This window comes from Sceloporus undulatus, chromosome 2 (assembly GCF_019175285.1).
Source record: "Sceloporus undulatus isolate JIND9_A2432 ecotype Alabama chromosome 2, SceUnd_v1.1, whole genome shotgun sequence".
Classification (NCBI taxonomy): domain Eukaryota; kingdom Metazoa; phylum Chordata; class Lepidosauria; order Squamata; family Phrynosomatidae; genus Sceloporus; species Sceloporus undulatus.
In genome coordinates this window covers 199,509,397-199,520,901 of record NC_056523.1, presented here as the reverse complement: position 1 = coordinate 199,520,901, position 11,505 = coordinate 199,509,397, and the positions used below count along the sequence as shown (strand labels likewise).

The following is an 11,505-nucleotide window of genomic DNA, read 5'->3' as shown; positions in this document are numbered from 1 at the left end:
TAGATAGATAGATAGATAGATAGATAGATAGATAGATAGATAGATAGATAGATAGATAGATAGATAGATAGATAGATAGATAGATAGATGAGAAGTCTGAGACCCTTCCTGTGGTGTCAACCAAGGACTATAATTCTGTGCAGATTTATGCAGGAGGAATTCCCAGTGGAAATCATTTACTGTGGGTGGCCCTTGGGGTCTCTTCCAACTCTATGATTCTATTATGCCAACTTGAAACATAACACTGGAGGCAAGGGAATGGAGGAGAAAATGGGTGGGAAGGCACCTCTATTTTAACAAGTCACATTCTCTCAGCCTCAGGGGAAGGCAATGGCAAACCCCCTCTAAACTAATATTTCCAAGAAAATCCCATGATAGTATTGCCCTAAATCGGAAGTGTCTTGAAGGCATGCAACATCCACCCACACTGATCCACTTGATCCACCTGATCCCTGAACCATTGATCCACTTTCTTCTTTAGTGAGCGATGTTCCCTTACAAAAGCAAAGCCACGAATGGGAATCAAAGCCATTGGACTGGTTCAGGTGCTAAAGTCCAAAACACACGCTGCAGAAATAATCCAGTTTGAGACCGCTTTAACTGCCCTGGCTGAGTGCTAGGGAACCCTGGGAAGTGTAGTTTATTGTGACACCAGTGCCATCTCTCACAGAGAAGGCTCCATGTCCCACAAAACTACAGTTCCTAGGATTCCCTAGTATTGAGCCAGGGGCAGTTAAAGTGGTCTCAGATTGGATTATTTCTGCAGTGTGTTTTGGACCTGAATTAAATTCCGAAAGCTGCCTTGAAAGTGGCATCTCCAATTGTGTGTGTTTTGTTTTCCTTCCTTCCTTCCATCTCCTGCTTGGCTTGCCTGATGAAGAGCCCCTGGAGCTTGGAAAGCTTGCAAGAAGGGCATTGGGCATTTGGGTTGGCCAAGGAAGGTCCCCCTGTGGGGTGGTTGGTCTGGATCGCAAGGAGCCTACGAGGCCTGCTTCTTAGCCCTCTTTACCCAAAGGGAGGAGCTGGAGGGGGAAGGCCTTCAGGGGAGGGGCAGATGGCCCTCCTTCCCCCTGGGTTTCATCTGGCTTAGAAAGATGCAGAGCCATGCTCCTCTGCAGAAGGGCCCAGGGCTGCCCAGCCACCAGGGCGAGAAGGGCAAGGGCAAGGGAGGCTCCCTGGCTGCTGGCTCCGGCGGGGAGGAGAGGGCCATGGCAGCAAGGGCCCACCTGGAGGACCGCCTGGCCAGCGCTGCCGCCCGAGGAGACGGGGCCGAAGTGCGGAGGCTCCTGCGGGAGGAAGGCGCCCAGCCCAACGCCCCCAACGCCTTCGGACGCAGCCCCCTCCAGGTACCCCCCCCCGAGGATCCTGGCCTCTCCGACTTGGGAGGGGGCCCTTCTCTTGCCCACCGTTTTGTCTCCTTGCATCTGAGCACACGGCCCCTTTGCGAGGAACACACCTTCTTCCTCCCCCTCTTCCTCCTCCACCTCTTCCTCCTTTTTCTTCTCCTCTTTTTCTTTTTTCTTTTCTCTCTTTTCTTTGTTTTTGTCTTCTTTTTCTTCTTCTTTTCCTCCTCCCCCTCCTCCTTTTCGTTCTTCTTTCTCTTCTTGTTTTTTCTTCTTGTTTTTTCATCTTCTCTTTTCCCCCTCTCCTCCTTCCTTCTTTTTCCTTCTTTTATTCATTTTCTTCTCTTCTTTCTCTTTCTTCTTTCCCTTTTTTCTTTTCTCCTTCTTTTCTTTGCCTTTTTCTTTTCCTCCTCCTCCTCCTTGTTCTTCTTTTGCTCTCTTCTTTTTTCTGCTCTTTTCCTTTTCCCTTTTTTCTTCTCCTTTTCTTTTTCTCCTCCTCCTCCTCCTGTTTCTTCTTTCTTCTTTTTCTTTTGCTCTTTTTCTTTTTCCCCTTTTCCTTCTCTCCTTCTCTTCCTCCTCCTCCTTTTTTTTCTTTCCCTTTCCCTTTCCCCCTTTTCTATCATGCCGATGTTCCGACGACAAAGGAAGAGAAGGCACTGCCAAATTTTGGACCTTCAAGAAAAATGTAGGGCGTTCCAAAATAAATATATTCATATAATTGTAAATTCATGCTCACATTTTGAAATTCTTCCTGAACAAAAGGTTGTAATGGAGGACATGTCCTGGAAAACGAAGACATCTGGTCTCCCTGCTACTATAGGACTTTTATGGGGCTGAGAGGGTGCCACTTGCCTAAGGACCACAGATACACTCCATTCTCCTGATCAAAGTATCTAATGTATAAAAGATATCTAAAGGTTGAGAAGCAGATCTTTGTCGTTCTCCTTGTGTGCCTCCAAGTCGTTTTTGACTTATGGAGAGACTAAAGGCGACTAGTTTCTTCAGAGGGGCTTTGCCCTTGCCCTTCTGTGAGGCTGAGAGAGTGTGACTTGTTCCAAGTCACCCAGGAGAAAATATTCCTAGATTTTTGATATCCCGGAGTACATTCAAACCATGGTCTCCGCGTAGAGTCGTAGTCCTATTCTCAAACCTTTAAGCCACAAATGCTCTCTGAGTGAGGATATTTTCTTTCCGAGTAGAGCCTGGCTGCATCTTCACTGCAGAAACAATGCAGCTTGACACCGCCTTGACTGCCATGGCTCAGTGCTATGGGTCTCTGGGATTTGCGGTTTGTTGCGGCACTACTGTGACAAGAGAGAAGGCTAAATAGCTCGCGAAGCTGCAAATCCCAGGAATCTCTGTAGCACTGAGCCACGACAGCTAAAGCGGTGTCAAACTGCATTATTTATGTGGTGCAGATGCAGCCTCCGCCTCAAAAAATCTAGGAGTAATTTGTTAAATATCCCCAAACTTCTCTATATGTTACTTCGCACCAAGGATATTAGGAAAAAAACTTCTGATGCCTAATAATAATAATAATAATAATAATTCAAAACAGCCCTCTTTTCCCAAGAAGGACAGTCATATATTTATAGGCCTTATCTCTCTCTCTCTCTCTCTCTCTCTCTCACACACACACACACACACATTATTATTATTACTATTACTATTATTATTATATTCTTCTTATTATATTTTGTTAGAAAAATTGCAGTAGGATTTCTGGGAGTAAAATGTATAGTTGCAAATGGTAACAATACTGCTGAATATAGATTATAGTATATTAAAAGAGTAGTATATTAATATATATGATTATATGATAGTTTATTAAAAGAGTAATATATATCAATATATGATATGATTCTATAATGGTTCATTAAAAGATTAGTATATCAATATATGATATGATTCTATGATAGTTTATTCAAAGAGTGGTATATCAATATAGGATATGATTCTGTGATAGATTATTAAAATAATAGTATATCAGTATATGATATGATTATATGATAGTTTATTAAAATATGGAAAGTGCTGCAGAGGTTTTACCAGTTCAGAAACAAAGAAAGTGCTACTTTCCAAGTTTCTAAACTGGTACAACATCTATAGGACAGATGCTGTCAAACGTTTTACAAGTTCAAAAACAAAACAGATCAATGGGAGAGATCATGGTAACTTTTAAAAACCCAACATTTTCTGCTGCTGCTGGAATTACTTTTCCAGGGAAAGGAGAAATATAGGATTAACGGAAAAGTGGTTAAACGATCCTCCGGATTGAGATTGATTCGGAGTTTGGAAGAGATGATTCTGAGTTTGAAAGAAACTTCTAAATCTGAAAGAGTCGATGAGCTGTGTTCCAAAATTAAATACAAATGCAAGTGTTTGCTTGTTGTCCTTGTTGTTGTTGTTGTTGTTGTTGTTGTGTGCCTTGAAGTCCTTTCCGATTTATGGAGGGAGACCTTTCGCGGGGGTTTTCTTGGCAAGATTTCTTCAGAGGAGGTTTGCCCTATGGCCTTCCCCTGAGGAGGCTGAGAGAGTGTGACTTCTTGCCCAAGGTCACCTAGTGGGTTTTCATGGCCATTCGTTGGCAGTCTCCCATCCAGGACTAACCAAGTTTAAAACGGACCAGAAAGAGTCTGAGGTCGAAGGCTTTCATGGCCGGCATCCATAGGGGGGTTTTTGGTGGGATTTTTGGGTTATGTGGCCATGCTCTAGAAGAGTTTATTCCTGGCGAAACATCAGGAAGAAACTCTTCTAGAACATGACCACATGCCCCCCCCCAAAAAAAAAACCCCATGTGCTCCAAGATCTCTCTACATGCTGATCCTACAGACTAACCCGGCTGGATCTTTGGAAATAGGCACGCATATATATATATATATATATTCTATTTTAATAGAAAAATTGCAGTAGACTTTCTGGGAGTAATCCCTGGGAGACACCAAAGGAATCCCAAATCAGGACAACTGGACGAAGTATGGAGAGAGTCATCTTGGAGTGCCTTTGAGTTTAACTGGAAGAAGTCTGCTTCATGAGATACATTTCCAAATAGGCTTCAGCCTTTTTAGAAGTAGACTTCAGTCCAGGACAGCTCCTGGTGCCCACTTCTTTCTTTCAGAGAGTCGCAAAGGGGCTCCAAGATCTCTCTCTGCATCCTGATCCTAGAGACTAACAGGGCTAGATCTTTGGAAAGAAGCACCATATATTTATAGGCATGATGTTACACACACACACACACACTACTATATTATTATTATTATTATTATTATTATTATTATTATTATTATTAGCCCTCCCAGAAGGCCTCCGGAGGCTCCTGCGGGGGAGCCTGGCTGACGATGCCTCTCTTGCCTCCCTTCCAGGTGATGATGATGGGGAACCCCCAAGTGGCAGCCCTCCTCCTGGAAGCCGGGGCCGACCCCAACCTGCCGGACCGGGCCACCGGCTCCCTCCCGGCCCACGATGCCGCCGGACAAGGCTTCCTGGAGACCCTGCAGGTCCTGCATCGAGGGGGCGCCCGACTCGACCTTCCCGACCGCTGGGGCCGCCTCCCGATGGACCTGGCCCGAGAGAACGGCCACAGCCGGGTGGCCCTCTACCTCTCCCGCTGCTGAGCTTCCCCAGGGGACAAGGGAGGGGATCTGACACTGACCACCTGGATGGCTGAGATAGTGGCACCTTTGCTTTCTGGTGGGGCAACAAACTTGGTTTCATGCACAAATTAAGAACGTTATGTATAAAATTGCCATCAGGCCATATGTATCAGGAGCATATGGAGCATACATGAATATCATGTTTACACTTGGAACTCATCTTCAAACTACCATTCTCAGCATATACACACCTCACTATGTATATGCAAATATTACAAAATCTCCAAAAACAAACCCCAAATTCAAATCCAAAACACTTCTGGTCCCAAGCATTTCAGATAAAGAAGACTCAACCTGTATTGATTTCAGTTAGCTTGTTGTTGCCATTGTTGTTGTGTGCCTTCCAGTGATTTCAAACATATGGTGAAGCTATTGTGGGGTTTTCTTGGCAAGGTTTGCCACTGCCTTCAGTGAACTTCCCATGGAAAAATGTAAAGTGGACATGCAGTCTTCCTAAATCATCCAGCTTCATTGTTGCTTAATAATGTCTTGAATATTTCCTCCAATTCTCCAGCCTGTTAGTTTTATCCTTTAATCAACTTTATAATGTTTCACTTATCCATCAGTGAGTGTTTTCATTGCTGTCCCCTTTCTTTCTTTAGCTGCTGTTCTCATTATTCACTGTATTCTGAGTTTATACTGTTTTGTAAAAAACCGAATAAAGCTTTTGCAAGCAGGCAAAATTCATAATGATTCATCTGCCAGTCTTATTGCTGTATAAATACAATTTTGGGGGTGCTATATTACTATGCAGGGTGTGTGTGTGTGTTACTTCTGTGGTGTTCTTCTGCTTTTCCCCACCATTGACAAGAATGTAAAAGTACAGTCAGGAAAGGTTAAAAATAAGCTCTCCCAGGCTGCATCTGCACTGCAGAAATAATCCGGTTTGACCCCACTTTAACTGCCATGGTTCAAAGCTATGGGATCCTAGGAAGCGTAGTTTGCTGCACTTCCCAGAACTCCATAGCCTTGAGCCATGGCTGTTAAAGTGGGGTCAAACTGGATTATTTCTGCAGTGTGGATGCAGCCAATGATATGTGCATGTATGTACCTTCAAGTCTCCAGATTTATGGTGACCCCATGAATCTGACAGGGCTTTCTTTCAGGCAAGAAATACTCAGAGGTGGTCTTGCTAGTTCCTTCCACTGAGCTATAGCTTACAGCACCTGGTATTCATGGGTTTGTCTCCCATCCAAGCCCTAATCAGGGCTGACCCTGCTTAGCTTCCAAGATCTGGTGCAGTTAGGGTATTTAAAAGCCCTTTGGGATGTGTTGTTTCCCCCCTCTCCACATTTTGTCCACACTATTGTTGTGTGTCTTTTATGGGGACCCTAAAGCGACCCTATCATGGGGTTTTCTTGGCAAGATTTCTTCAGAAGAGGTTTGCCGTTGCCTTCCTCCTGAGGCTGAGAGAGCGTGACTTGCCCAAGGTCACCCAGTGGGTTTCCATGTCTGAACTGGGAACTGAACCCTGGTTTCCATTGTCCAACACTCAAACCATTACCCCACAGTGGCCTTCCTCTGAAACAGAGCCCACAGCATTTGCTGTTTGTTGGTGGTCTCCCATCCAAGTCCTAACCAGGGCTGGCCCTTCTTAGCTTCCAAGATGAGAAAGGACATGGTTCCTTTAAGCCTCTTTAGAGGGTTTTATTCCCTTCCTCCAAATGTTGCCCACCCACCCACAAAAATCACTAATATGAAGCTTTAAAACATGGAGTCAATTTTTAAAAAGTTTAAAATGTATTTTAATAGAGGAAGAAAGGAAGAGGGGGGGAGTTTATTTTTCATGTCCAGGAGGCTCAAGAGCATTTATTTATCCATTGCCTTGATGCAATGGAATTGTCTATCTGTGTGTGTGACTTGTTTATCCACATAAAATGGCGTCAGGCCTACCATTTTGTGCTGTTGGTCCAAAGGAGAGTGTCAGGAGTCTTCTGCTGTTGCTGTTGTTCAAACCAGATTACGTCACGGATGGAGAAATTAGCCCCACTCCCTGGAGAGAGAGATTGAGAGGGAGGGCGTGACAAAAGGGGGCGTGACATGAAGCTTCGTTCGAAAGGGGCGAGGCCAAATTTGGGAGGAGCAAGAAGAGGAGGAAGGAGGGACCACGTGGGCGGAGATCGCAGGTAGGCGGCTCCTTTAAGAGCTACCCAGAGCAGAGCCTTGCAGCTGATGCAGAGAAGCCAGCCGTAAAGTGTGTCCTGCACCTCAGTAACATCCAAAACGTACCAACCAACGTGCATTTATTATATATTGTATTTATTATTTATGTATTTTATATATATATTATATTTATTATATATTACTTATTTATTATATTTATTATTTATGTATTATTTATGTAGTACATATTATATATATATATTTATTATATATTATTTAATTTATTATTTATGTATTATATTTATTTTATTATAATATTTATTTTATAGTATTTATTTATTATATTTAGTATTTATGTATTTTATATTATATATATATTATCATATTTAATGTATATTATTTATTTATTCTATTTATTTTATAATATATTTATTATATGTGTGTTTATATATATATATATACACACACACACACACACACACACATATCTCCAATAACAATATATATTATTTCTCCAAAAAAACATCCAGAGGTAGCCTGTTGTCCATATAGCAAATCCAATAACATCCAGACAGTGATACCTTTATGGGACCAACCACAATGCACAATATATACATTTTGCAAGTTTTTGAAGCTCCACTGGCTTCTTCATCAGAAGAGGTGTTTAAAAAACCATGCAGGAGGTGGGGGGGGATTGAAGATCTTAGTCACAGGCCTGCATTTTTGCATTTCACTCCCTCCCCCTCCTCCTCTAAGGTTTTTAACATCTTTGCCTGATGAAGAAGCCAGTGGAGCTTCAAAAGCTTGCAATGAGTATATTGTGCATTTTGGTTGGCCCAATAAAGGTATCTTTGTTTGGACGTTATTGGATTTGCTATATGGACAACACGGCTACCACTGGATGTTTTTTGAATTTCATATATATATGGAATCAGGAGAGCCTCCCAACTCCTGTATAATGAAAGCACAATATTAAAAACAAAACAGAAGCAAAACCTTATTTTAAAGAGTTCCCTGTCTCATATGTATCTCCCAACCTCACTTCTTGGAGAGGTGGGATGCACAACAGGACATCTGATGGAGATCAGATTCCAGTCAGGCTCCCATCAAATTATTATTATTTAATTCCCAGGTAACTTGGATTCAGAGATTTGTAAATCAGACCCAGGACACTTGATTTAGGACCAGTAAAAGGTAAAGGTAGTCCCTTGACATGAATGTCTAGTTGTAACTGACTGTAGGGGGCGGTGGGTGGTACTCATCTTTGTTTCTAAGTCAGAGCCAGCATTGTCCATTCTGGTTGTCACGTAGTCAGCATGATTACACCAACACACCCTGTTACCTTCCCACCAAAGTGGTACCTATTTACCTACTTGGATTTGCATGTCTTTGAACTGCTAGGTTGACAGAGGCTAGGACTAATGATGGGAGCTCACCCTGTCATGCAGCATTTGGGCCTCGAACTGTCAACTTGACAGGTGTCTTAACCACTTGAGCCACCGCATGATATATATAGCATATAAAACAAATTCCAGATGACAGTCTGGTTGCTCCCATTTCCCTCTAGATATAGCATGTAAATGCTTTCCATGGGCATCCCCACACAAAAACGTATTCTAGTGCTCCTGGCAAGAGGTAATGAAGGCATGTTTATCACTTTCACTTATTCTGTTTCTGCAAACATTGTTGAAAAATGAAAAACTCATGGTTGGGTAGAATGCAATGTCATTTGCCCTTAAGCTTGAAAAATGTTGCCTCAAAATATGGTACTGTATCAAATTAGGTGCTTTCAATATAAAACAAAGCCTGCTATTTTAAAAACTATTTTAACTATGTTCTTTCTTTGTAATTATGTTCTATTCTCTGTTGCAAATGGTAACGATTCAACGCATCCAAAAGATTCCCATTTTTTAATCAATGGGCTAATTGATTTGGGACTTTGTAGACAAAGATTTCTGTGGTACCCTGAATAATAGAGTTATTATACAGTCGGTCCTTCTTATACAGGGATTTTTTATACATGGATTCAAGCATCCACGGTTTGAAAATGTTCAAAAAAAGTATAAATTTCAAATATCAAACCTTGATTTTCTATTTTATATAAGGCACACCATTTTGCTATGTTATTACCGTATTTTCTGGCATATAAGACGACTTTCTAACCCTGAAAAATCTTCTCAAATGTTGGGGGAGGGGGGTCTTATACGCCAGGTGCTGAAACTTCTGAGCTAGACTGGTCACCACATATGGTGGGGGGAGCTGTAAAACGGCCCCGGAGCTCTGCTCTGGGCCCCACAACAAACTCCAACTCCCAGAATTCCATAGCAAAGAGCCAGACCTAGAGTTAACGCGCTTCCAAACCTCTTTATTTCTCCAGTGTGGATGCAGCCACAGTTCTCCTCCACCTCTGTCTCCCGCTGGATCCCATCCTCCATTTCATGCTCCTATGCTCCTTGGTTCCCCGGCAGCAGCGGAGCAATGCAAAGCTCGCAGCTGCACCATTTTTCAAGCAAGGCCAAAGCAATGCAAGGCAATGGGGAAAGCGGAGCCCGAGCGGCTGGGGGTCTTCTTTTTTTCCCTGCCAGGTCCTGAAAGGGGGGGTAAAGAAAAAGAGGCCTGGCTTTCTTTCTTTCTTTTTTTTAAAGGATCCTCCTCTGGCCCTTCTCTCACTCACTCACATAGAGGAAAACCCAGAGATAGGGAAAGGGGGGAAAGGAAGGGGAAAGGGGGGATCTTTTATTTTTAATTCCAGAGTTGTTTTGTGGTGCTGCAAGGACCCACCTCATGGCACGAAATGAGGTTTTGCACTAGAAAGGGAGGAAAGGAAGGCTGCCTCCACACTGGAGAAATATCCCAGTTTGGTACCACTTTAACTGCCCTGGCTCAAGGCTATGGAATTCTGGGAGTTGGAGTTTGTTGTGGGGTCCACTCTGGGCCCACAACAAACTCCAGCTCCCCGAATTTCATAGCCTTGAGCCAGAAAAAGTTAAAGTGGTGCCAACCAGGTAATTTCTCCAGTGTGGATGCAGCCCAAGTGTGCTGAGGGGAAAAAGACACCCCTCTCTGAGGCATCTCTTAGCCTTAGCATGCGTTGAAGAGGGGTATAAGACGACCCCCAACTTTTCCCTTTAAAAGTTAGGTTTGGCATATATTTGGCATTTAAGACTACCTACCTGGTTGGCACACTTTACTTTCTATTTATGGAAAAGCATGATATCACACTTTTCTGGGAGGGGCAGGTTGGATGTTGTAGTACTTAAAACCATCTAGGAAATTAGCTTTGATGTTAAGTGCCCCGTCCCAACCTGCAAATGACATTGCTGGATTCATTACAGGAATGATGTCAAAAGGGGATTCACAAGCAATAAGCAGAAGTATTTGCTGCCCTAGCATATAGTGTATCAAACAACATTCCACCAAAGGCCACCAATAACCCTGGTTGGGAAAACCCAAAGTTCCTGTCGTCTATAAAAAGCTATTCAGCTAGTATTTTTTTAGAAGAACAGTTTAGCATTTGTTTGTAAGTAAACTCATTTCATAACCTGGGTCTACTTAAAAGGCAGCATGTTAATGTATGTTAATATACTAGCTCTGGAATTTTCTTGTTTAGCAAACCTATGCCTAAATAAATAAATTCTTACCCACTTCTCCCCAAGGCTTGAGGCAAGGTACAACCTAAGATTAAAATGCACAATTCTATTGAAACACATTAAGTTAAAACAGAGGACACATTAAAATCACCCAGCATAAACTTAAAATATCCCAATTTAAAATGTATAGTTTAAAACTGACTGGGTAGGCCTGCTAGAAGAGATAACTTTAATATTGTTTTATGTTTAGACAGCATGTTTATCTGTTTAATCTCTCTCAACAGGTCATTCCAGAGTTTAAGGGTGACAGATTAAAAATCCCCTGGATGACAAGTTGCCCGTCTACTTCTGGTCTGTTGAATTAAATGTCCCCCAGAGGACCTGTATTGGTGGATTATATGGGAGAAGGCGATCCTGTAGGTAACCTGTACCCAAACAATGTAATACTCTATAGGTAATAAGCAACACTATTTATTTTTCCTGGAAACTAACTGGCAGCCAGTGGAGTGATTTCAGTAATGGTGTGATATGCTCACTCCTAGATGTACCAGTGATCTATCTGGCTGCTGTGTTTTGATCTAACTGAAATTTCCAAACTTGGTCCATAGGCAGCCCAATATAGAGCGCACTGGCAAAAGCCCAGCCTTGAGGTTACCAGCACATGGACTACCATCTTTAGGTCTTCCAATTCTAGGAAGGAGAGCAGTTGAACTATTAGTTGAAGATGATAATAGGCACTCCTGACCATCTGGGCTGACATGTGGAGAAATGGATCCAGGAGCACCCTAAATTGTGACTTTTTTTGGGGGGGGGGAG

At 42.7% G+C, this 11,505-nt stretch overlaps 1 protein-coding gene across 1 annotated transcript in view; it reads left to right on the top strand.

Moving 5' to 3' along the window:
- The window catches only part of LOC121923094 (cyclin-dependent kinase inhibitor 2A-like), a 24,657-nt gene extending 18,992 nt beyond the window's left edge, over nt 1-5,665 (top strand). Inside the window, exon 2 of the mRNA XM_042453211.1 lies at nt 4,706-5,665. Coding sequence (XP_042309145.1) covers nt 4,709-4,957 — 249 coding nt within the window. The 5' untranslated portion in view covers nt 4,706-4,708 and the 3' untranslated portion in view covers nt 4,958-5,665. The remainder of the gene's footprint in view (nt 1-4,705) is intronic.
- The last annotated feature ends 5,840 nt before the right edge of the window (nt 5,666-11,505 follow it).